This window comes from Rhamphochromis sp. 'chilingali' (assembly GCF_963969265.1).
Source record: "Rhamphochromis sp. 'chilingali' genome assembly, chromosome: 21".
NCBI lineage: Eukaryota > Metazoa > Chordata > Actinopteri > Cichliformes > Cichlidae > Rhamphochromis > Rhamphochromis sp. 'chilingali'.
The window spans coordinates 7,610,685-7,637,893 of NC_137949.1; the positions used below are offsets into that span (position 1 = coordinate 7,610,685).

Consider the following 27,209-nt stretch of genomic DNA (forward strand, 5'->3'; position numbering starts at 1 on the left):
ATCATAAAGCGGTCGGATACTACTTCGTCTCTCACTTCTACTCTGAAATGGAGGCTTTTATTTGATAAAGTCACCGGAAGCTGCTTTTTTTAATCGCTGCCGCACGGTTTGACGTCATTATGTTACCCTGGCCCGGCTAGCTGTCATATGCGTAACAGGGAAGGCATGACATGGAGCTAAATTTTCCCATCTGCAGTTATATATGCGGCCTGGCTTGTTAAATCGATCTAAGGAATTGTCAGTTATATGTACCAAGTTAGAGGCCTTTCCGTTTTGACTTCTCGAAAAAGCAGTAGCTCGCTAACCCGATAGCTACCTTCTAACTTAAGGTGAAGATAACCACTTGCATACTGAAAGCATGGCGTTAATCCTGTTTACAAGATCTCGGGCACCTTTAATGAAAACGTCTCGATCCCTAAAGAATGAATTCAGGAAAGGCAAAGGTAAGGTTTCTGTGTTGGTTTGTTACTGCCTAGCTTGCTGTTTACTCTGCCAGTGTTGACCAAATAACGCTAACAATTAGCTTGTTGATATTAGCATCTAGAAGGGTCCTTTACATAGGGTAGGTGGTCCTGGCCCCGGTTTCAGGAATAAACACCTGACTACTCATCACACTCCGGGCGCTCATTCATTCTTTTAAGCTACCGATTTGAAACGAGTCTGTAAGAATAAATTGTACCGAGAGTGTATCACAGCGATGGAAGTATCGGAGTGATACACTCTAAGCGAAGCGTAACCAAGGGTTTAGGTTATCTGAGGACAACCTGGCAATATAATTTTTTTAACTTGGTTATCTGAAGGCAACCTGGTTACACACACACACACACACACACACACACACACACACACACACACACACACGTTTGAGCAGATGCTCGTTGCTATGGTACCCTAGTTCGCTAGTGATTAGTCAGCACCTAGGAAGAACAAAAGAAGTAGGATCTGTGGATACATGAGACTATATTTCTGTTGTGTGTTATGATGATTTCACTTAGTTGATTCAAGTGTCTTGCTTTACTTTCACGATTGAGGCCAGTTTGTTTTAGCCTTGCTCAATATTTCACAACTTTGAAGCCGCAGAGTGATTTGGCAGATGAAAATAGCAAATAGTCAGTTTTATACAGCTGATTATGAGTAAAATCAGCATTGACTAGTTTTCTGTGGTTGATTAATTTGAGGTGGGTAATATGACGATTGCATTTTCTGTTTGGGATAGATTTTGCTATAATCGATTATGTCATTCTAGCTCTCCTTTTTTAATCTTTTTGAATATAAAATCCAAGGCATCGTGACTGTTTAGCTATAATGGATTTTTTTTACAGTATAGAGGACACTAATGCCCCAATACTGCAATATGCAAAATGCAATGTCCCCTTAAAGTTGCAAGAAAAAAAACTGTGACCCCTTCAGAATTACCAGGACTTTTGTCATGATCAATTATGAAATGTGGTCTGATGTTTCTCCAAGTGAAATGATACACAAACACAGTCTGGCAAACTAATAACACACACACAGTTTAGCTTTCCCGTGTATTTCCATGAATAAACACTCAAGAGGCAGACTGGTGGACACAAGTGAACTTTTGACCTTTTAGTAGTAGCAACAACCTTCCTGTAGTTGGTGTTTCAGTTCATCAGCGTTTCTGGGATTTCTTGATTCAACTGCGAAATGTTGGCATTTGTCAATGTTTTGTCTGGTATTTCCAGGGAGCGTGGTCTCTGGTTTGTTGTAGAATAATAATCAGGTCCTAAAGCATTTTTTAAAGAAAGTTTGCAAAGAGATGTCTGCAGAGAGCACAGTGGACCGTCTGCTGCTGCAGTTTTAATCTCACATCCTCAAATCGCAGATGTTTCTAGCATACTGGTTTACTTCCTTTTCCCAGCCTGTGCTCTGTGATTCTAAACGTATTCAACAAAGACATGAAAAGTGCACCAATTAGTGTACTGAGACTTAGTCACATAGATGCTTCTAAAATAAGATATTTCATCTCACAAGTTTATAAATTAAAGAAATTCAATGTAATGAAATCGCTCTTAGGACTAATATAATATTAAAGGAATCATAGCAGCTGATATGTCTGTGTGCTTGTGGCTTTAAAGTTAATAGGTGTACCACAGCAGGCATTAGAGATGTTACAGGTTTATGCTACAGAATCAATATCATGTCTGAAGTTAAGGTGATGTTTTTTCTCATTGCACTGAGCCTGGGGGTATAAATAGATGAGAGGGTCATAATGGGGATTTGCCTGTCTGCGGTGGACTGACTGAGACTGTGCTCTTGGCTTTAGGCCCAGATTATCAGATAAATTGCTTTCCATGAAGAAAGGTCAGTGCCTTTTATAACCTCACCTGAGACAACTGATATTCCTGTCTAATCATGTGTGAAAATGAGTACAGGAGTATTCATGTAGTATGGTTGAATCTACGTATTAATAAGTAGAGTTCTGAAAATCTTTCAAGTTTAAGATCTGTAATAATAGTGACCTGGAGCTGCAGATTGAGCTTTCTGTCGTGCTGTGATGGCTGAGCATTAGGGGTGGGGGAAAAAATCGATACTGTGTAGTATCGTGATATTTTGTTTGCTAATAATGTATCGATACAGGGACAGCAGAAATCGATATTTTGTTACAAAAAAAGTTTTTGTGGACTGGAACTCTCTGACTTCAGAGTGTGTTGATCCTTTTTCTGAGCAAGAATCCTGACATTCCTTCACTGTCCAAATGTGTTTAACTTGTTTTTTGGCAGCAATAAACATGACAGTTTACTTATTTTAATTTAAGACATGTTTTATTTTAATTAAGTTTAAAACTTTTTTTATTTAATGTAAAATTATATTTTGTTTTAATTTACTTTCAAATTCTTCAGTTGCTGAATGGGCTGCATAGTTTTCATAAATTGCATAGTTCAGAATAGCTATAATTGTACCAGATGGTTGCATTCAGTTAAGTTGGACTAGACTGTAATACAAACCGTTCAGTTTGTCAACAATAAAACTGACTGAAATGAGAGAAAGACTGAGTGCGAGGCTTTGATATTAGATAAAATGAATATTGATAAAGTTTACCTTTATGTACAGAATCTGAATATCGCAAAATATTTAAAAAAAAATTGCAATAATATCGTATCGTGGGATGTATGGTGATCCCCACCTCTACTGAGCATTGACCAGCCTGCAGTCCTTTGTGACCGTCATAGACAAACATAGTGAGGTACACGTACACTGTTATTGATTTACACATTTACACAATGCCAGTGTTCATTATCTCTGCACTAGCATTCACTGTGATTGAATATTTACATTTTTGTGGGTACTGTATAATCAGAGGGTCGAGCATTTCAACTCTATGTTTCAAACTTCGGTTTTGTTTGCACACAGTCTGCTGTCGCTCTAAAGAACGACAGCAGACTCCTGTTTTCTAAATGTGCATTAAGAATTAGTTTAAGATTTGTTGGAGCATGGATCTTGCAGTTCTTCACAGCAGTTGTTGGATTGGTTGTCTCAGCAACATGTGCATAAAGTCTAACCTACTTGGGGGGGCCGGTGTATTCAGTGTAAACAAAATTAGATGGATGGACTTAAACAGTGTTGACTAACCATGGCTGTGGCCTTTTGGTGGGGGGAACCGGTTGGGATTGGTGCAATTTGTTTCTCTCTTGCTGCGCTTGTGTTGCTTCTATAGGATCTCTGTAAAGTTCTTATATGTGTGAAAAGCTTTGTGGCCTCCCATTTGTCATCACTCCAATCAGAGTTTCTGGTCATGGTTTCCGGTATCGATATATTTGTTAATTCGCTAATTATCCTTTGGCTTTGAAGCTGAATGAGCCGGATCAATGTGGCCAGGATTAGTCTCTAAGCATCGTCCTTGAGGCGGTGATGTAAATCTTCTTATAGTTTCCCTGATTTTTCTTTTCGGACGATCCAGTTGGTAAACCAGTCAACCAATCAGTTGGCCTCACACCTTTTGATTGAACAAATCAATATTCAATATATTGTTATTCCCAGGTTATGGTTTCATGATTGGTTACTTTAGTGTAACATGTCCTAACATGTCCTAACTTCACCATATTCTATTCATTTTAACTAACAGCCCAGGCTTAATGAAGGTTTATTCCTACAGTTAATGCAGGAAAGCTTCTATCAGCAGTTTTCTTACTTCTGCTTTAATAAGGATTTTACAGTATGCAGCTATGCAACTGTCTGCGATCACATCACCACAAAAACAAAAATGAAAGGAAAAAGCAAATTATCTGAGAGTACACAATTTCATATCGTCATCATAAGTAAGAGAAACCTGGAATAGAAAGCTCTGTTTGTCTTTTTATTTCTTTCAACTAATTTTTGGAGAATGAATTTCATTGTATTTGCAGTGTTTGAATGCGAAACCAAAACCATAAAACCCCCAGGGGGATTCGAACACGGAAAAGACAGCAGTGCTGTGTAGCCTGGGGACATGCTGGAGAGTTGAGTTGTCCACTGTATTTCCAGGGTTTTCTCTCTGTACTACTGTAGATGACCGCTAAGCCACAAAGGTGAAACTGTTCCAGTAAACTCTCTGTCCTCCTGGCTGCAGGCCACAGCCTCATGTTCAGCTGGGCCATGCTGGGCTCACTCCAGCCGGCCATGTGAGAGCTAGAAAAGGGGCGTGACCGAGCCCTCGGCTCTGGTGTGATTGGTTAGAAGTGTCTCACCACTCCACCTTCTAGCTGCATGCATATCACTGTAGTGGTCTGTGAACCCTGCTGTGGGCCTCGCTGAGGGTGTGAATAATTAGCCACCCAAGAAAGATCAGTGGAAAGATATTTACAGAAGACTGAGCGACTTCAAGGCGGTTCTGTACAGACAAATACATAAGAGCAGAATATTTAAAAACAAAACATGTGGCCATAGCAAAAACTAACTTTTTATGTATATACTAAAGCGTCCCCCCAAAATAATAAAAGGGCAACCTCAAGGTGAATTGACTTTTATGGGTATTCCTGAACAGGCGATTGCAAAGGACACAAAGTTTGATGATTGATGTTATTGCATGACTAGTTTTAAGCACAGTGTGTTTTTGCTAGTATGATTATCAGTTTATTAAGAAAATCTGCATAAATGCGTTGGAGCTGCAGATAACTGCCGATGAGCAGGTGCTGATTTGCTTCTGGGACGTTCATAAAACCAATATACACTGTGTGTGTGTGTGTGTGTGTGTGTGTGTGTGTGTGTGTGTGTGTGTGTGTGTGTGTGTGTGTGTGTGTGTGTGTGTGTGTGTGTGTGTGTGTCCGTCCGAAGGCTTTTTTTCCCCCCAAGGACACACCTGCTTTAATCGTATTTTCTTCTTTCTTATAGGGAAATTACAAGAGGGTTCCTATTTCAGCTGCACAGCCTTCACACTTTCCAGTCAAAAGTAAGGCAATTAAACCAAATGATCCAAAATGTGTTGTATGATATGCAAATTAAGATCTATCAGCATGTTCAGGTGAAATTCTATTTTAATTTTGTTTTTTTGTGCCTCCCTGTAAATTACACTCTATTCCTTTTTTATAGGAAGTCATCCATTTCAAATGCTGCTTTATATTTTGTCCAAGACTTGATATAAACTTTGGGTCCTGAAACTCTTTGCTCTGTGTCCTCAGACCTGATGGGCTCCGACTCGGCAGCTTGGCTCAGGTCTCTTCGTTCGGTCCTTCCTTGCCCGTGTCAGATGAATTTGTGGGTCCCTGTCAGAGCTCAGACACACAGCGGCTCTACTGCGCTTTTGCGTCGGGCGCTTCCTCTTCAATGTACCCTGCGGTCGGAGTGGGGCCCCAATGGACGATAGTACGACCGCGAGATATCTCTGGTGTCAGGTGGATACATACCACGAGGAGGAGATGGGATGACTCCAAGGTGGAGAAGTCGCTGCGTTCGTTAAAGGATAAGAAGAAGCTGGAGGAAGGAGGGCCGGTGTACAGCCCGACACTGGACGCAGAGCCTGTCCGAAGGACGCTCCGACAGCGGGTTGTAGATGAAATCAAGCACTACTACCATGGCTTCAGGCTGCTTTGGATCGATACCACCATTGCTGGGCGGATGTTCTGGAGGGTGCTGAACGGACATCCTCTGTCTCGCCGTGAGAGGAGACAGGTGAGTGTTGCACAGTGTGGCTGCAAGACATTGTCATTTCTGTAGAAGCTACATTGTGGAGAGATTGTTACTGCTTTGGGTGCTGCCAGGCTTTGTCTGCTGCAGGGTCTGGTGCCGGTTGGGGTTTACATTTTTAAATTAGACATTTTTTTTATGTATCTGTCCCGAATTACAGATCCTGATTTAGTTTAATGGTAAGAAAGGGCAGCAAACATTTAATCTTTAATAGTTTTTCAGGAATGAATGTTCTTTTAAAACCTTGCAAAAGATTTCAGTGTGATCATTGGAAATAGTTTGAAAGTGGGCTCACTGACCTTTTTTTTTTTTTTTTTTTTTTTTTTTCTTTTTCTTTTCTCAAACATTCACATAAAGCATGTAATTCTTTCGCGGTCATGCAGAAATGTAAAAACCTGCTGATTTCTGCTGGAATGAGCAGATTTAATGCCTGGAATGTATGCCATATGTCACAGATATGAGAAGACATTACCAAATCTATAAAAGTGAAGTGAAGATTACATTTGTACTACACAGTCATACCAGAATCCCAGTGCAGGCTATACTTTGATTCAGTTAGTGAACAAAAATGTAGGTGAAAGGAAGGGTTTTCCCTGGTGATTGCGCTCTCTGTCTCTGCACTGGTAACACACACACACCTCTGTGTGTGTGTGGGCTGCTGCAGTTTAGTTTCCAGCCCCTGAGGGTAAATATTTAAGCCTAAGATCTTTTTAATTTATACCAAACTCAGAGTAGCACAAAAGTGTGTTTATTAAATGAAAAATTGTTTGTAGAAGCTACAAGATCCAGCATTTCCACATTGAAATATGCCTTCTTTCTGTAGCCCAGAGCAAGAATTAATGCCAACCTCCAGTCAGCAAACAGTTTCCTTTTTTCACCTGGAACAAGCTTTAGCTTGTCTTTAACACAGTAATGTCAGTTTCAAGAATGTGAATTGAGCCCACTAACACAGCTAATGTAAGCTTATTTAGATAATGCTAAAAAGAGGCTCGTGTTTTAAAGGTTTCTCCTGCCTCATGATCAGGTGTATCAGTAGTAACAGAGCTACAGAGCTCAGGATCATTAACAGCAGAATATGAAGAAGCGTTCAAACGTTGCTCAGTAACAAGTAAATGAAAGTTTTTAGTGCTTCCAGTGAAAGGAAACGATTCTTTTTCTAGTCCGGCTCAGAGTTTCCACTGAGGATAACCGACGTGAGTTTAAGAGATCAGCGATGACTGAGCACCGATTCAAGCCTGACAGCTCAGACATCTTGTTCTATACCGTTTTATCCATAGCCTCTCAATCCTAATGGGATCAATTATGGAAACGGGCCGCACGCTGTGTTTACTCATCAGGCGCCGGGCAGATTGTGCCTTTTCATTAAAGCTCTTCAGGAAGAAGCTTTACCTCGCGTACCAGATTCATCCCATCTCTGCACTCAGCCTACATCTCTCATTTTGTTGTGACTTTCACAACAAATCCCTAACGCAGCTGTTGTTGATAAATTCTGTGCAACAGGACATGGTATTAAAAATATGATAAATTCGATTATTTACAGTTTTGTTTTAATACAGAATATATTCCAGTTATTAAAATGACTTCACGAGTATACTGCATGAGAAATGTAGGATTTGTGTGAAGTAATGCAAATATTTCTGATGAGACAAGCTGCTCGGAATCCACGGCAGCGCGATTCGCTGTCTGGACTGAGGCCCGGTTCGGTAATCTGCCAAAGGTTCTGGCACACACAGGTGTCATTTCAAGGAAGGTGGGCAGGTCAGCTCAGTTCACACTTATGTACTGTTACCTCCAATCCAGCAGCACAGGATGGTGCAGATTTAGGTGACATAATTGGCGAGTTGCAAATGCTTCTTAGTGACTAATTTAGACTTCTGCAGGGAATCTTTGTAGAGCAACGTAGCCTACGCAAGTGGCCGACGGCGACCCAGCTCTTTGTTGCGGTCAGGCAAACGTATTTTCTTCAGGTTTTTCCACTCTGTGTATTCCCTCACGTTCAGTTTGATAGCTTTGGCTATGTTCCCCCAGGAATTTGCTGACATCCATGAAATGTGGTGATTGTTATTCTCTCACTGATTAATTCAAAAACGGGAATCAAACGTAGGCCAATCACAAAAGTTGCGGCCTGTGTTATGAGATGTGTTGATACATTTCCAGGGAGGTGCACATCGGGTAACAGCAGAGGCTATGTGGCAGGGTATTAGAGGGGTTTGTGGTTACAACACACACACATAGATTTGATACAAAGGTATTAACTGTGTGATGTAATGAGATCTTGTCTGGGAATCCTTCCATGTTCTTATTTTAATATGTGGCCAAATTCACATTTCACTCACTGCTTTATGTCCAACTTAAAAGAAACCCTTAAACTGATACTTGGGAATCTGCCATTATACATTTATTTTAATTTTGTTGAAAATTTTGTTGAAATTTTGTTGAAAATTCCCATTTAAAAAAACGAAATGACCCATTTGCCTTGTTACACTTGATTGTAAATTCAGATGAAACTGTGATTCAGATTCATTGTTATTTGATTATTCGTGTTAAAGCGTGCTGGAGAAAGTTATGGACATGCAGAGATTTTACAGCCGTCGCTGCAGAGTCATTTTACGACATGTTTCTCAATATCCACTTACACAGAAGTTCAGTAGGGTGTGTCATTCTGTGAAATGATGTGATGTAACCTGTTTTACAAAACTCTTAAGTGAAGACCAATCTTTTTTTTTTTAAGTCGCTTCTTTAATATTCAAATTCAGAGATATGTATGCGTCATACACCATAACACTGAGCCCTACAGTATACACATTCATTAACTGACTTCATTGTGATTATGTTAAAGCAGCTGGGATATAAAGCCTCAGTGGAATGCTAATGGTCGCAGGTCAGTGCAGAGGATGACCGCAGCTTCCCCCCATTAAGCCCACACTATGACCCCATCTGCACCTTTTCAAATGGAGCAGGCTCCCTCAGAGTTCACGTCCCAAACCCGTCTACATGCCATTCATCTAACCTGGACTGGCTTTGCCTCCTTAATCTCCTCCTTTCATATTCCCTTACAATACCCAGGCCTCCCATTTAAGGCTCCCTCCATTTGAACGTATCTCACCCCCTCCTCCCTTCTTTGATGTGGAACTCTGGGAGATGATATACATGTCAATGGGCCTGCAGACAAAGGCCTTTTCACTCGGGCTGGCCTAAATCCTTCACCCTACTGGCCCACTGACATGCAGGTGGGAAGAGCGGAGAAAGGAGGACTCGTGTTTTTGGCCTTTTCCCCTCTGTGCTGTTTCTGTAGACGGTTCGCTGGAATTGTGTCCTGGATGGTCAGCGAGCCACGTTTGGACAGCCGTACAATGAAGTCAGCCAGTGTTGGCCAAGTGCTTCTGTGCTCTCGGGATTGTTCGGGTCTGCGCTGAACAAATGTGCTTCCTGTTGGATCAAATGGACAGTTTTAGAGCCTTGTGAGGCCAAATGTTCCCTTTGCTCTATGGCTCCATGCAAATACTGTGTGAGTGGACGGGGGATGTATAGAGGTGGGCTTGGAAGTGCTGACTTTTGAAACTTATTAGAGGGGCGATTGTAAGGAGAGAATAAAAGATGAAATCAACATTTTCACACAGTTTGTGCATTGCTGCTGCCCTCTGCTGGTGGCAGATATGAACTACAATGGTGGGAATGAATGGCACTTTTTTTTCCTGTACCCTCCATGTTTTAAAAAAAAAAAAAGAAAAGAAAGAAAAATCTTTAAAAAAATATGAGAACACTTTAAAAACACATCAAATCTCAATGGTAAAAAAATCATGCATGCATCATTGCTGCAACACAAAATGATACTATGGGCTCCCACGTGGATCCTAATGAGACAACGGCTCTTTTGAAAATCCAAACGGGAGTGCTAACATAGATGCTCATAGTCTCACTTAAAGATTCCATCAGTTTACACAGATCTGTCCCATTTGCTGATATTATTTCCTTTTTTAAATTTCCTTTCAGTTTCTCAGAACATGTGCTGATGTCTTCAGACTTCTTCCTTTCCTGGTGTTTATCATCGTTCCCTTCATGGAGTTCCTGCTTCCTGTAGCTCTGAAACTCTTCCCCAACATGCTGCCGTCCACCTTTGAGACACAGACAAAGAAGGTAAGTAGAAATGGGTGGTTGATTATTTATTTATTTATTTATTGTATTTATTTTTAGCTCCACGATGCTGGGTTTGCTAAATATTGTGATTGGAACTGTATGTCATATGTAGTTGTATTATTCAGGAATATTATACATGTACTTAAGTTGTTATTTAGATGGTTATCTAATCTAGACTATGACAGTAACAGTCTTAAATAGCCCTATATGACATTTTTATCACTTTGACCAATCTGTTGAGCTTGACCAGGTCTTGACTTGATATTTTAAGTCTTTATAAAGTAGTTTCTATATGTTGGCAATAGAAACCACTGGTAAGGATCACAGTGTCTAAGTTATGAGACAATTTTCCCCTAATAAATCATTAGTTGACAGTGAACACCTGGGTGGATGTGAGCTACCTCTACAAAGTTTTATCACAATCCATTCAAAACTTTTCAAGCTTGTTCACAGACGGTAAAACCCACACTTACAAAAACATGACCTCCTTGGTGGAGGTAACCTGCGTTCTGTCCTGTGTGATAAAGAAAACTTTTCTTTTAGAAGCTGGTTCCAGTCATCAAAATTGTATTTGACAAAAAAACGTTTGAAACAGTTTGTCTGCTGTGGATTCAACTATCCGTTCCAGCCTTGAACGCAAGCGGACTGTAGAGATTCAGACTGTGTTGGTCCTCATATGTCTCACCATCAGTGCTAACATCATTTGAGTGGGATTTACTGTAGTGCTTTTAAGCAAACTGAATTTGTAACCTCTTGCTTTTTAGGAGGAGAGGTTGAAAAAGGAGCTGAGGGTCAAACTGGAGATGGCCAAGTTCTTGCAGGACACCATTGAGGAGATCGCTCTGAGGAATAAGGCAGCAAAAGGCGACGTGACGGAGGAATTCTCCACCTTCTTCCAAAAGGTCTGCTTTCTAACACCGAGCAGTGTGAAATGAGGAGAATAAAAAGCTCATTGCTGCTCTCTGGTGGTGAAAATATTAATTTATTTTTATTTAAAACAGAGTTGTGACCAGTTGATTACCATTAAGAGCGTTTATAGTGGAAATTTAAGTATTTCTTCCGTATTTTCTTGTTACTACATGCTTTCACTGACTATATTCATTTCATGGATTATTCTTTGCACGGGAGAACAGCAGTACATCTTTTGCATGTAAACCTGGTCTCATTTAAACTTTTTACAAGCCCTGATCTTCTCATTACTATAGATCCGGGACTCTGGGGAGCGTCCCAGTAATGAGCAGATCATAAAGTTCTCCAAACTGTTTGAGGACGAGCTGACGCTGGACAACCTGACTCGACCTCAGCTCGTGGCGCTCTGTCGTCTCCTGGAGCTCCAGTCAATTGGGACCAACAACTTCCTCCGCTTCCAGCTCATTATGAAGCTGAGGGCCATCCGCGCAGACGACAAGGTACGAATCTCTGTGGTTAAAAGGAAAAATAAACCTGTTGTTTTATGTCTGAGCACACGGCAGCACCCGGGTGAATGCAGCGACACTGGCCGCTGACTCTGTGTGACCTCTTCTCTGTGTTTATCAGCTGATAGCAGAGGAGGGGGTGGAAAGCCTGAATGTGAACGAAGTGCAGGCAGCGTGTCGTGTCAGAGGGATGAGATCTCTGGGAGTCACAGAAGAACGACTAAGAGAACAACTCGGCCAGGTAACGACAACAGCAGACAGATGGGGGCATTTTTCATTATTCACTGTAAAAATAAAGTAGAGGTTTGACCGTCTGGAGACTTCAGGAATGGCATCAGGGGTGAAACTCTTAAGATGTATGTTTGAGTGCATATTTGTAATAACCTCTGTAATGTTGTGTTTGACTCTGGTAGTGGTTGGAGCTGCATCTCAACCAGCAGATCCCCACCTCTCTGCTGCTTTTGTCTCGAGCCATGTACCTCCCAGATACCCTGTCTCCTGCAGACCAGCTGAAAACCACGCTGCAAACACTTCCTGAAATGGTGGTATGTAAACAGTACAGAGCTGGGATATAAAGTTGCAGGCAGTACTTTAAGCTCAACACGCAGCCTCGGTCAATACTGGAATACAGGCGAATATCCTGCCCTCTGCTTGCTTTTCCAGACCAAAGAGGCCCAGTTAATGGCGGCGGAGTTGGAGCTCTCCAAAGTGGATAACAAGACCAAACTGGAGACCATGCTTCAGGAGGAGGCAGCCATACGGCAGGACAACAAGGACCGAGAGATGGAGAGGCTGGCTGATGCTGCAGAGAAGGCTGCCAGGGTACTGACTCTGTATGATGTCTGTTCAGTGTTTAGGCCAGGTGCTATTTAAGTCTTTGATACCAGTGCCAACAAACTGACAGACTTTATGAGCCAGTTTAAGATAAAGTTATTATTACCAAAAGACCTTAAAAGAGTCTGACCAAGCCTTAGAGGCCATGCTTTTGCTACACAGTCGTGAGTTTTCAGGTAGAATGATGTGCTCTTTGTTTTTCATTGAAGCTTCAGCTTAGAGAAATCAAAAGGTTTCTGTAATATTCCACATGATTGGATTAACTCTAAATCTGCAACTTTCTCACAAGAAAAACTAACTGCCTAACCCTAACTACTGCAACAAGGACACATCTCCCTTAAAGCTGAAGGCTTCCTGCAGTCGTTTGCAGTGTTGTTTCTGTAGGTGTTGCTATAGGGTTTGAACCATGCTCTGTTTTCTGCAGGAGGGTGAACCAGAGCTTCAAGCAGAGAGGATGAAGCGCAGTGCGGCCGAGCCAGCTTCATCTAAAGCCGAAAAGGCAGCCGATTCAGAGACACTGAAGGACACCGCACCCATTATAGAGGGACTCAAGGTAAAGTTAGTAATAGATGATAACATTTATTTTATTTATTCTGTTACATGTTTAATATTTTTATGCATTTATATAATATTTGACTTAAAGTCAGAATTCTAATAAAGCTTTTCAGTTTAACCCTCTAAACCTGCCTCATGTGCTGCACACATCCAGTTTTCTACTACACGTAATATCATGTTGTATAGTTTCCTTTACCTGGAGCTTTAATTTCAGACAACAGAAGAGATTTGCATTGATTGTATCATATCCTGATGTTGTTGTTTTTTTTTTCACTCACTTGTTGCTGCCTTTTCATTCTGTACCATGCAGTTTGAGCAGTGGCAGAGGTTTCTGCGTTTCCAGGTTGGCTTTATTAACACCTCCTCCCAAATGATCCCTGATACTTGTTCTATCCCTGAACCTATGGTGTCTGGTCTTCCTCTGAGCAGATCCAGATGTGGGTTAAACAGCACTAGCATGTTTTTTCCCCAAGACTGAGAACATAATCAGAGTTAGAGGAAGTACTGTCCATATTCACGACAACATTGATGCTGACATAAACCAGTAACTGCTTAGTGCTTGCAGATGAGAGCAACAACAGTGTAGCGAGGGCAGGTTCAGCTTTGGGATGAAAATCGTACAGATTCCAGTTTCAGACCTGTTATAAAGACTCGGAGGAAGTTGTATTTTCTGAATGTGAAATTTATTTTTTCTTTTCTTTTAAAAAAAAAATTAAAACAGCAAATACAAACGTCCATATATTTAGGCCAAATTGCGCTAATAACCTGTGGTGAGTATTTGTCTGCACTTTCTAACTTATAAAAATTCCCACTCATTACTTTTATTTTTGAAATTTCTTAAAGAGATGCTGTTTGGCCCACGTCTACACGGACCTCCCCTCGTCAGTCCTTCAAGCCGTGTAACATTTCCATCCTTAACTAAAAACCTTTGTAGTGCCACAGTTGTTTTTTTATGTGGAGTATCCCACTATGCCTGCCAGTTTCCCTCTTTTACCACTTATATTTAGTTGTTTTAGGGTTTGTTTTGTATCAAATCCACATGTTATACGTGCTAAGTGAAGACAGTGTTTGACCTGGTTCATGTAGTGGTATACACCCATCTTGCTCCCATCTACCACGTGGCTGTGGTAATAATTCACAATCTAAAAAAGTAACTTTTTTGTGAACTTCAGATTAGGTTGTCTTGATTTAAAAGAACATATGTTTATATTTTCTTCTTTTCTTTTTTTTTTAATAACTTCCAGGCAGAGGAGATCACCAAGGAAGAGATTGACCTGCTGAGTGATGCCTGCTCAAAGCTGAAGGAGCAGAAGAAACTGCTGACTCTGGAGAAAGAGGAGCTGGAAGAGCTGAAGGATGATGTCCAGGAGTACAATGAGGTGCCTTATTTTGGCTTCAATGGACAAATTTAATGATTTATTGCCAATCAGGCCTAATTTTTTTTAAGCAGTTTTACCTCAAAATGGAGTATTAATTTGTAATGCTCGAACTTCTTTGGCTTGTTTTATGTGGTTGTTTCGGCGTTTTTTTTGTGTGTGCAAAATTTGCATCTGTGCCCTGTTTTCCAGGATCTGGAGGAGATAAAAAAGGAGCTCTCCAAGACTGGTCAGGAGAAGGCCATAGAGGAGTCAAAGGCCAGCCAGCGGCTTTCTAAGAGGGTGAACCGTATGATCGGTCGCATTGACAAGATCATCCTGGAGCTGGAGAAGGACAAGGTCATCCTGGATGGACAGATGGACAGTGGATCCACCCCACCTGTTGGGTAAGAAAACAGCAGCCATAACAGCTTCAGTGAGAGAAGCTGCCGTATAGCATTAGACAGAATTGGATCTGTCACGTGTAACTGCTTTCACTGGGGGACTCTTTGATTTCAGGGAACTTGGCGTCATGATAGTTTTGCCCTGCAGATGAATAATTCAACATCTAAGAAATTTATTTACCTGCTTTGTTACTAAGCACCCATTTTAAATTCCGGCTTAATGCCGAAGTTCAAAATAACAATTTTACTAATGACTAATACTTATGTTTTTTCAGTTTATTTATTTTGTTTCTATAATTGTTTTTCATTTTGGTGTCTTATTGTGCAGAACGCTCCCTCAGTCTTGTCCTCAGACGCCTCTACATGCTTTTACATGGTGGGCCACATACAGCCCACTTTGATCTTGATCCACGGTGTCTATTTTTTATTTTTTGTTACAGTAAACTCACTGTAAAAATCCAAAATTTCTATAGTACATAGTGAAAATGGTAACTTTGTGTCATTTCATGTTCATCTATCTCTGATTTACTGTAGTGTAGTATGAATGGCAGGGGGCGTGGTCTATATTAGTAGAAAATGCCGCAAAACTTGTGAAAATACAGTTAAACGTCCAAAATTTACCCCTCCCTTCACATTTTCCAGAGACATCTATTGGGCCAGATTGGCGTCTTTGGTGGGCCGATTACATTTGACACCCTTGCTCTACATCATTAGTTCAGCCAGTATAGACTGGCAGCTGTGACACTTGCGTCAAATAACAACCATCCTGTTCCCTTTGACACATTTTGTCTTTCATTCAAATTCTTCTTGCTAACCTGAGTGCTAGCTTAATGCGCTACCTGAGTAAGCTAACACCTTGGTCACTGGCTCACATCTTCCTAACAGACTAGACTTTGCCATAGAGTTAGGCTTTGGAGCGTGTTAGCTGCCACCTCGTACCTAGCACAATAGCTAGCTGGCCAAGCTAATTGCATTATTGCCACATGGCTCAGTAGCATAAGCGCTAACCACTACACTAGCCAGATCACTCTAGCTCTCACCACAGCTGCCTGACCCAGTTTATCTATTTTAGGTTGCTCAGGTAGGCTGAATGAATGAGAAATGATTTAATTTGTTTTTAAAAAAGAGGGCTGCCCCTGCTGGAGTGTTGATAGAAGCTTCTAAGGACAATGCTGACCGAGCGTTCCCCACAGTGAGACGCCTCAATCGTATTAACAGCCAACCGGGCTTATGAAATGAATAACTTTAAGTTATTTATTCCCACTTGTGGTTTGGTTAAACAGATAAATCATAGTAAAATGTTATTTTACCATTCTATAGAAAGACTATAAGTCTTTCAGCTCTTCATCACTCTTTGAATATTTTATATTCAGAGCAAACAAAAGCTCTTGATACAACACAAAGATTGGCTACTGACATCTGTATCTATCCTTTTATATGCAAAATATCAGTTAGCGAGGCTAAAGTGATCAATGTGCTCCAACTGCTGTTGAACTAGACCGCTCTGATGGTTTTGCAGCTGCGTGTGTGTGCTAGTCTGTAAAAGCCATGAAGCTTTTGAAAGTGAAGGATCCACAAGCAACCTTTTAATGAAGAGAGCCGTTCGCGTTGGCTTGTGACTGCATAGACAGACTCACTGTTAGCATATATCTGATGGGATAGAGTACATCTTTCCTGTTTGTAAAAGTTAAACAAGTTGATTTTAGTAGAGTCTGCATCAGTTAAATCAAGCTAAACAAATTAAGCTGCACAGTCTGGCCTTTAGTACTTTGATCTTCTTCAGATTACATTTCCTTGATTTTTAAAGCAACACTTGTAACATGTTTATACTTTATATCAGCAGGTAAACACAATGACAACAGGATGAAAACATCAAAATGTTGCTTATGGATCATTGACCCAAATGCTTCATGACATGTATCAGTGTATCTAACATAGCTTGTCTTTGTAATTGATAACTTTATCATCTTCATTGTCATCATCACCATCTTCATCATCATCATCATTAGTGTTACTGTAAAATGGTGGTGGAGATAACAAAGGGAACAAAAGGTTTCCCCCCCTCAAAAGTGAATAATACCTTTTTAATGTCGTTTTCAGTCGTTTTGACTAAATTGAGTCCCTAATTCATTTGAAATTTTACAGATTATTCTTTGCTAAATATAGCGGTGCCAAGAGGTAAGCAAAACTGGGGTAAACCGCCATTTGCTTGCTTGTAACATGCTAGCATGGTTTTTCAGATGCTGAAACGGTGCAATAAAGGATCAAACACTGCTCTCATCTTATTCTCAGCTTCCATTTCTGCTCGCTACATGTGGTTGCTGTGCTTCAGACGTGCTAAATGTTGTTTTTTTTTGTTTTCTTTTTTAACCTATTTAATGAATTAAATCACATTTAATTAAAATAAAATGATTGGAAATGTTTGATGTTTGTTCAGACTGTACGAAAGTCTCCGAAATCTTAAAAAAAAGGATGTATTGGACATTATTTGGCATGTAAGCTTCTGTTTCTATCATAGGGCAGCTTAAAGAAATTAGTTTAAAACAAATATGCTGCATTCAGCATGAATAAATGCGTTTAACTAAATCAAATTCAATTAATCCTGCCGTTATGACAAATTGCACCAAATTTTTTTGATTGGTGTGTTTTTTTTTGCTGATTTTTTTGGGAACCTTGAATGCAGCATGTTGACCCTAGACTTCTCCACCACATTTTACGTCCCGTCAAACCTGGTAACCGTTTCCTGTATACAGTCTGTTCTATACCTTTAGGGAGAACCTGGTCAGCATCGACGAGCTCATCAACATCATGCGACAGATCCAGAACATTCCCGAGCACAAGCTGCAGAGCATCGCCGAGGCTCTCGACGACAACAAGGACGGGAAGATTGACATCGACGACGTCATCAAAGTGAGTTGATCTGCTATGAGGAACATTGTTAGGGATGGGAAATGATAAGAATTTAGCAATTTCGATTTCATTATCAATATCATATCAATAATATTACATACATGCAAAATGCTGAGTGCTCAAATGTTTGTGCATGTTGGAGGTATGTCCCGTCTTTGTTGTGATCAGTGTTCATTACTCAAAAAGTAATTATTGCACAGAACACTTTTCTTTAAAGTAATGCAGTACGATACTGAACCACACCCAGGTTAAAGACACTCGTTACATTCATGTCATGTTACTCTGTAAAATGATCTGAAACTGTCTCATAATTACTATTTAACAATATAAGCCTGCAGGCTAGAGTTCCAGATCCTAATATAAACACAAAGCCAACAACACAAATACAAGATTAAAACCAACACAAAGAGACTTTAAAGCGATCGTCACGGTGATTCTACTGTAGACACATGAACAGGTAGAAACGGAGACTGCAGCCTGAATGCTCATCACTTTGTTACCTGTTGAAGTTCAGCAGCGGCTGATTTCACTTATTCATATAGCACATTTAAAAACAGAAAGTTTGCCCAAAGTGCTGTACAGAAACAAAGGGGTAAGAAAACAAGATAAAAAAAACACTGACACTCACATAAACGCATAATAAACATATCAACTCACACCAGTCTAAACGCTATAGAAAAAAGGTGAGTTTTCAAAATTTAAAAACAGGAAGCAAAGATGCCGGTCTAATATTTAAAGGCAGCGTATTCTAAAGTTTTGGAGCCATAATTGAAAAGGCTCGTTCTCCTCCATGTTTTAGCCTAGATTTTGGGACAACCAACAGCAGCTGGTCGGCTGACCTAAGGGTCCGGGAATATAAGGCTGAAGTAACTGGGAAAGGTATGGGGGGAGCAAGACCATTTATAAACCAGCGTTAGGAATTAATTCTGTCATGAACAGGAAGCCAGTGGAGAGAGGACAGTTCATGCCAGTTAAGAGGCGGGCAGCAGCATTTTGAACTGAAGACGTGCAAGAGATCCTTGGCTGACTCCAATATACAGTGCTTACAGTAGTCGAGCCGAGTTGAAATAAAAGCATGTGTTGGTAAAGTTGGTCCAACACTTTCTAATCATACAGGAGCAGTTTGTTGACAAACTGCATTTTTCAGCATTATCTAACACAGTGTAAGAACAACTGTACAGTACTCTGTTTTGGTAACTATTGTCCAGGATGTAAATATGTAAAAATTTTGTGTGTTTCTGTTCTGTGTCCTGTTTTTTGTTTTGTTTTTTTTCCTGCTGTTACAACCAAATTTCCCCATGTGGGACAATTAAAGGATTCTATTCTATTCCAAGCTAAATTGCTAAGAGATTATTGAATTAGCATTTTGGATCCATGGCCAGGTACAGTGGGGCAAAAAAGTATTTAGTCAGCCACCGATTGTGCAAGTTCCCCCACCTAAAATGATGACAGAGGTCAGTAATTTGCACCAGAGGTACACTTCAACTGTGAGAGACAGAATGTGGAAAAAAAAAATCCATGAATCCACATGGTAGGATTTGTAAAGAATTTATTCGTAAATCAGGGTGGAAAATAAGTATTTGGTCAATAACAAAAATACAACTCAATACTTTGTAACATAACCTTTGTTGGCAATAACAGAGGTCAAACGTTTACTATAGGTCTTTACCAGGTTTGCACACACAGTAGCTGGTATTTTGGCCCATTCCTCCATGCAGATCTTCTCGAGAGCAGTGATGTTTTGGGGCTGTCGCCGAGCAACACGGACTTTCAACTCCCGCCACAGATTTTCTATGGGGTTGAGGTCTGGAGACTGGCTAGGCCACTCCAGGACTTTTAAATGCTTCTTACGGAGCCACTCCTTTGTTGCCCGGGCGGTGTGTTTTGGATCATTGTCATGTTGGAAGACCCAGCCTCGTTTCATCTTCAACGTTCTCACTGATGGAAGGAGGTTTTGGCTCAAAATCTCACGATACATGGCCCCATTCATTCTGTCCTTAACACGGATCAGTCGTCCTGTCCCCTTGGCAGAAAAACAGCCCCATAGCATGATGTTTCCACCCCCATGCTTCACAGTAGGTATGGTGTTCTTGGGATGCAACTCAGTATTCTTCTTCCTCCAAACACGACGAGTTGAGTTTATACCACAAAGTTCTACTTTGGTTTCATCTGACCACATGACATTCTCCCAATCCTCTGCTGTATCATCCATGTGCTCTCTGGCAAACTTCAGACGGGCCTGGACATGCACTGGCTTCAGCAGCGGAACACGTCTGGCACTGCGGGATGTGATTCCCTGCCGTTGTAGTGTGTTACTGATGGTGACCTTTGTTACTTTGGTCCCAGCTCTCTGCAGGTCATTCACCAGGTCCCCCCATGTGGTTCTGGGATCTTTGCTCAACGTTCTCATGATCATTTTGACCCCACGGGATGAGATCTTGCGTGGAGCCCCAGATTGTGAGAGATCATCAGTGGTCCTGTATGTCTTCCATTTTCTGATGATTGCTCCCACAGTTGATTTTTTCACACCAAGCTGCTTGCCTATTGTAGATTCACTCTTCTCAGTCTGGTGCAGGTCTACAATACTTTTCCTGGTGTCCTTCGAAAGCTCTTTGGTCTTGGCCATGGCGGAGTTTGGAGTCTGACTGTTTGAGGCTGTGGACAGGTGTCTTTTATACAGATGATGAGTTCAAACAGGTGCCATTCATACAGGTAACGAGTGGGGGACAGAAAAGCATCTTACAGAAGACATTACAGGTCTGTGAGGGCCAGAGATTTTCCATGTTTGAGGTGACCAAATACTTATTTTCCACCCTAATTTACGAATAAATTCTTTAAAAATCCTACCATGTGAATTCATGGATTTTTTTTTTCACATTCTGTCTCTCAAAGTTGAAGTGTACCTCTGGTGCAAATTACTGACCTCTGTCATCATTTTAAGTTGGGGAACTTGCACAATCGGTGGCTGACTAAATACTTTTTTGCCCCACTGTAACTCCCTGATCAGTCCTTAAGCGCAGGTGTGATCGACTTTGATCACTGGCAGGAGGAAAATGGGTCATCATCGATCCGAATTTGGCCTTGGAGCTGCTATCCAGCATGCCACAAGGAACTGCAGTTTTTATAAAAAATAAACAAACAAACAAAAAAGATTAATCTGATTCATAAATTATACCAACCTCTAGTGGCCATTTGAAGAACTGCACTCTTTGGTATCTACTGTTGGCTTGATTTTTCAGCGCCTGCAGTTTCTGTTTGGAGGGATTTTATTTTTTTTTTAACATCACTGTGGTCATGTTGCCAACTTGACTGCCAAATACATGTGTTTTATACACCGTTTTTACTTTTGCTTTTAAAAAACATACCACAGTCTTAATGTGTTTCTAGAGGTTTGATATGCTTTAAAATGAACAAACTCAAAGAGTCTCGCTTGTTAAAAACATTTCAAATGTATGGCATGTTTATGTTTAACCTAAAATATCTCCAGCCCATTTCATCATACAAGCCTTTAAAAGATGTAATGGAAACTAATGGGAGGCTATAAACCAGGACAGAATGGAGGCGTCCAAAATAGTGTCAACACACAAAAACATAGTATCCTGTAATTTCTACATCCAAAATACTTCGCTTTGTTTGAGTCTCACCAAAACATTCTGGTCTTTCCCATAAGTACAATAGCGCTTTATAAGCATCATCAAAAGTTGAGGGTATTGTTATGTGCATGTATATCCTCCACGTGTCTTCAATTGTCTTCTATTCTGTGGTTTTAAACAAAAAATGTTTGTTTTTTTTCAGGTAGTGGAACTGATCGACAAGGAGGACATCGACATCTCCACCTCACAGGTGGCCGACATCATGGTGATGCTTCAGAAAGAGGAGAAGCTGATGGGGAAGGAAAAGGCCAAAGAGAAGGCAGAGAAGGAACAGGCAGCCACACTCAAAAGTTAACTCATTTTGCTTCAGAGACACGAGTGTTTGTAAAAAATGAGCACTCTCCATTGTGACTGGTATCTGGTCATAGAGGACTCTGGACACCAGGTTGATCTGGAGAGGTCGAGAACCGCAAGGTAACAGCTGCCTTCTTCTGAAAATGTCATTCTGCTACAAATTGAGCTCCTAAAAATAAAAAATAAGAAATCTTCAGAGAAGGCTTGTTGCCTTTTAAAATGTACAAATTCAACAAGAAACTAAATTTCTGTCATGTTAAAAAATTAAGTAAGATGTGTGGTAGTTTTACTTCAGTATTTATCAGTGCAGGGAGCACAGTGACATGGAATTGAAAGCTAATCGGAAAAATGGTTTGGGAAATGTGTTATCAGACGTGTTATTTAAAGTTGTAGGTGAACCGTCTTGCCTTTCAGTTCGTTCATGTCATCATCTCGGAGAAATGAGCGATCATTTCCGAACTTTGCACAGTCAACATTGTCATTTCTGTCATTCCGCTCACTTTATTTCCTCTTATATTTTATTTATCCACCTCATACCTGTTTGTAAAGTTTTTTTAAGTTGTACTTGGGCAGGTAGCTTATCGCTGGCTATAACGGTGGCTGCAACCAAAGATGTTATTGGTATTGGAAACAACACAAAAATACTCAAAACATGTTGAAATTACAGGTTAAAAACAATCCATTTTAAAAAGGGGCTTCTAGCGATTATATGCTAAAAACTATTTAGGTTTTTCTTAGATAGGACATCAAACTTTTTCCATGAAAACCAAAACTATAGTACTGCAATTTCTTTACATTTTGCACTCACAAATGGGGAAAAAGTACATTTAGTGCAGCTCTTCATAGATCTTCACTTGTAGCTCTTTATTTAATGCCAAAGTTGCACTGAGATGCATTAATAGCACATTCGAGGTACTCCTAAAGTCATCAGACAAAACAGCAAAGATGGATTTAAACTGTGTAGGATCAGTGTAGGGACAGAAGCCACCAATTAAATGCGTCTGATGCTGCTGTGACAAGTCAGTTGGGCTGTCCCCGAATGGTCCTTCGTTGGGTTCGTGTTCGCCCTTCAGTTTGGATATTGAGATGCTGTTGTTGTTGTAGCGTTTTAGCAGCTATGATGTTTTGCTTGTTCGCTCTTTCAGAGCAGCCTTCGTTATCCGTCACTAAGGCTTTAAATGTTCCTTGTTGATTTCTACCGAAGCACGCAAACCCAACAAACGATACTGGGGACGGCAAAGTTTAGGAAAGTAAGAGATTCATTTTGCAGTAATTAGTCTGGAAATCGTCCGCTCAGGCAATAGATGAGTTCATGAGTTGTGTCGTAGTTGTCATCGTTTAAATGCAAAGTGGCCTTCTTATCACACAAATTTTATGGTTCTTATAACACTGCATATTTATTTCTGAGGATTTTTAAGAATTTAACGGAGTTGTGACATTTTCGATTTGCATAATAATTTAATTCTGAACAAATTTGGATGAATTTTAAATTTTAGTCCTGTCTTTTTTTTCCTTTTTTGTTCTTTGCACTGTAGCCATGAATGTACGTAGTATGTAAACAAGATTCCTCAGGGCTGTGTGATGATTTTAGATGATTAAATATGTCCTGCTACCTATCCACATATCCCATTCTGTGTTCACACTGCATCAGCTTTTCAATGAAATTTGAAACGATGCTAACTGCACATTTCGATCAGGGGTGCAGTTAATTATTATTTTGCTTATTGGTGCTTCCTAAAAACTTAAAATAGAGTGAGGAAAATGCCCCCTAGAAGACTCCAACCTCATGTTTCCAGTTCGCTAATCCCTCTAATAAATGAATGGAAAACAAATATGTATAATAATGACATTTGATTCCCTAACCATTAATGGTGCTGACAGTATTTGATAAATATTTTTTTTCTGTCTAATTATCATTATTATGCAGCATTTTGAAGACACGTTGACATTTCTGACATCTAAATGATGTGAAATGTAATCTTAATGAACTGATTCATGGGGGAAAAGGGATCAAATAGAAGAATTTCAGACAGATGTATCTAATAACCTCAGATAAAAACTCTTGGTAGTGATGAAATCCAAAAATCTGATTGCTTCTTTGACCGCTGGTGAATTTCTCACATAACTGGCTTCCTGTCCAGCCACACGCGGGTGCCGCGTGAACCCACCGTAACGCCTCCAGCCGCCTCTGTCTGATGAGCTGACCTAGTTTACGGTCTTTGCCGCCGCTCTGGTGTTCCTCCTGCATAATCAGAGAAGAACTCGGGTGTAAACGAGGGTGACGGAGTGGTACTTAAGATAATGCTGAGTGGACAACGCTTCATTTAATCAATTCCCAGAATCCGCCGTCCTACACGTGGAAGTTTAAGAGCTTGTTCATCTTCCATCGGGCATCGTCCCAGCTCGCATCCAGTGCTGCCTGGCGGAGCAAAGGCTCTGCTTCGCCTGGGACCAGTCAGACTGATGGGTGCGGGGTAAACACTCGTCCCATACATGGGCCAAAGCCAGCTCCACTAGAGGGTTGTGTTTAGGTTAGAGACGCTCCGGCGGGACATGGCACGCCGTGCGCTGCATAAATCCGCAGCCAGTGTAAACACTTTAAAAGAACGTTGTGACAACGTCTCGTTTACACTCGGCAGGAGAGCGTGGTGTTTGTGTCACCCCTCCCGCCTGACAAGGGTGAACTCTGAGGAGCACTTTGTATATCAGCACGACTGGCCCTGTTTGGGACAGAGGGTCAAAGGTCAGAGAAGGGGAAAGAGACTAATACCAGAGTGTAAGACTGATGGAGATCAATACACAGGGTTCCTGTGCAGGTCCAGAAAGGGTTGAAATCGACAGGGACCTTTAATGCGTTGCAGTCATTGCTGAAATGCAGATTGATGTCAGTAATGTGCAGTTGCACAGAGCGCTCCTGAGAGCTTATTTTTTACCTTTAACATGATTTTTGCCATGTTTTACTAAATGCACGGAGCTTCAGTTTAGCCAAAGACACCTGACTAGTCAACAAGCAGATAATCAGCCACTTTTCCCTTTCTTTTGATGTGCAAACAGCTAAAAACAAACTGGTTCCACCTTCACCAGTGGGAAGATTTGATCATATTCTTTATACTCAATTGGAGCAAACTGGATATCTACCAGTCTAGCCAACTCTAAAATTCCAAGATGATGGAAAAGGGTGAAAAAATACATCTCAAAACCTACATATTACCACAAAATGATTGCAATATATGAAAACTGGTCAAAACTTCAAATAAATTCAAGAAAACTCAAACTTCCCTCAAACTAACACTTCCCCAAATGATTGTATGTCCTTGTCTGTGGCTGCTGTGCTGTTTAAACTGCAGTCTTTGAGAAAGAAGGAGGTGTAGAGATACAGTTGGCAGCGAAAGCAGTTTGACTCGAGGCTTGTGTCAGCAAATTTTCATTGCCAACCAGGCCGAGGCTCATTTCTTACCTTTTATTCCTTCATTTAGTTCCCTCATGATATTTTAGAAGAAAGTGACTCAGGAGAAATAAAAAGGTGAGCCGATTTTTAGCACACTGTCACTAACGTTGACTGTTCTCTGCACAGTATTGCCACAGTGTAAATGCACTATTCGTTTTTTTTAAGCAGTTGGTATGTGTTGACTGGCCGTCTCTGTGTGAATGTCTACAATACAAACCGTCCTCTCAGACTCCTGCTCAGTTGTGGGTGTTGGGTTTAGAAGAACAAACGCTTAAAGGACAATTTTTTTCTTTTCTCCCATTTTGAGGTGGAACAAGTGGCTTCAGCTTGTTAGCAGTATGCTGTAAATCTTTAATTTAAAGTCATCCGAGCTGATGAACTGGGAAGCCGACCTTAAACCTTAATGACTGAACGCTTGCTCTTTAGCCTAAGCTGATTCCACCAGTTTAGTTTTTCTTGTCAATTTCTGACAAAAATCTACATATTTTGTGCTATCAGGTAGAGTAGCTAAAAAGCATTGTGGACTTGGCTTCTTTTGATGATATAATCGTATTACTCTTCCTGTTTGGGGTTTGATGAGCTTGTAGTAACACCTCCCCCCACTTCTTTTTTTGCACCAGTCTTTTTTTTAATTATTAGCGATATGCTGCTTTTTGTAAATTATAATCGAGTTTTCTCTTGTGCTGGATGTAAGAGTACAGTCTGTGTAAAGAGGGAAAGGGCAGCTGAAATGGGTAAAGCAGTGGGGATGTGCTCTGTCTGTATTTTCGGTTAAAAAGTAGAAAACGTGTTTCACTATATTTTAAATCATAGTGCAGCCAGACCCATTAACCCGGTAAAGACTGAACCTTGAAGTAGTTGCCAGAAACTTCTGGTATAAGGGTTAGGGTTGTAATAAAGCTAAACTCGCATATGAGTTTTAATTTGTATCAATCATGAATTTATTTAAGTTTTTTGGGTGGAAAAAAATCGCACTGATGATGTCGAGGGTTAAAAATTGTTCTAAAGCTGTGTTCAAGAAGAAGGCGGAGTGCCTCCCCTTTTAAGATCAAACTTTATTGATAATTTATTGATATTGATATTGCTTTGGGATCGTTTGTGTCCGAAACGGCAATCTTTCAGCACAGACTCTAATTGAGGATGCCAAGGCAAATTCACAGCTTTGTCGCCTCCAAAATGCACTTTGGCTTCTTTCTGAACACACAGACACACAAAAAAACCAAGTCCAAAATTCATCTTCGATGTGTTTTAAAGCATCAGAAAGGCCACAATCTGCTTACACGATATTAAACCTCAGAGAGGGGAAAAAAACAAAACCCAAAGAACTTTATGAAATCTAGTTGTAAAAAAGAAAACCAAATAAAAAAGACAGAAATCAGAGACGTTGCAGTAAAATTGCAGTGTAAAATCTTACCCGGTGACACGGTGTTTTTGATATGTTAAAGATAATCCACGTATAGCCTGCTGCAGTTTGCTTGAAAACATTTCTGTTATTTATTTATTGAATCAAAGTTTCCTTTTTTTCACGACTGGGTATTTGATTTTAGTTGAATTTCAAATGTATGACAACACTTTGTAACTGAGATCTTGTGTTTATGTAAAGAATGAATCACAAGTTTTGAATAAATTATGATTTCTCATTTTTGTTTGATTTCTTTATTGTTTCGTTTTACATCTCATTATCTTTTCTAAGTCATCCACACCAACATGTTAGCCATTGTGTGTCATCTGTAAAGCTCGGTGAAGCCTTTTTTTTGTTATTTCTCACCCCAAACCATCATGTTATATACATTTTATTTTAAAGGGATTTTAGACTGAGCCACATGTTCTCATGTGAAATCTTATTTTTACTTGCAAGATCTGAAATATAACCTTGAGTTCTGTATCATTTAATGCTAAGCTATGCACTTATACTGTTAGCTTTTATCTTTGCTGTCAGCCCCATTTTATTCAGAGCGTGATGGTGAAATCCCAACACTGCAACCCGAGCTACATTATCATAACGAGCCAGTTAAAGAAAATATGTCCAGTGAGTTACGTCAGAGGTCGCACATGTCCGTCCTGTGACCGTGGCTTATGCA

The 27,209-nt window shown here is 40.4% G+C and overlaps 1 protein-coding gene across 3 annotated transcripts; it reads left to right on the forward strand.

The window, feature by feature from the left end:
- Nucleotides 1-112: 112 nt before the first annotated feature.
- On the forward strand, nt 113-26,768 carry letm1 (leucine zipper-EF-hand containing transmembrane protein 1). 3 transcript variants are annotated; one of them, XM_080870337.1, is made up of 14 exons: nt 113-443; nt 5,332-5,389; nt 5,619-6,108; nt 10,117-10,260; nt 11,025-11,162; nt 11,466-11,669; nt 11,797-11,916; nt 12,089-12,220; nt 12,339-12,497; nt 12,934-13,062; nt 14,309-14,443; nt 14,633-14,826; nt 17,577-17,733; nt 21,529-26,768. In XM_080870337.1, the coding sequence occupies exons 1-14, from the start codon at nt 359-361 to the stop codon at nt 21,679-21,681; spliced, it is 2,298 nt and encodes a 765-aa protein (XP_080726463.1). In that variant the 5' UTR covers nt 113-358; the 3' UTR covers nt 21,682-26,768. The 3 variants fall into 3 exon arrangements, with proteins under 3 accessions (XP_080726463.1, XP_080726464.1, XP_080726465.1); XM_080870338.1 differs by having other exon boundaries at nt 17,595-17,733; XM_080870339.1 differs by lacking the exons at nt 17,577-17,733; nt 21,529-26,768 and adding an exon at nt 16,969-17,553.
- The last annotated feature ends 441 nt before the right edge of the window (nt 26,769-27,209 follow it).

Coding starts and splice junctions, on each gene's coding strand:
- letm1 (XM_080870337.1), top strand. CDS start 359: ATGGCGTTAATCCTGTTTACAAGATCTCGGGCACCTTTAATGAAAACG. Junction 12,221..12,338: donor AAACACTTCCTGAAATGGTG/GTATGTAAACAG, acceptor TTGCTTTTCCAG/ACCAAAGAGGCCCAGTTAAT. Junction 14,827..17,576: donor GGATCCACCCCACCTGTTGG/GTAAGAAAACAG, acceptor TCCTGTATACAG/TCTGTTCTATACCTTTAGGG.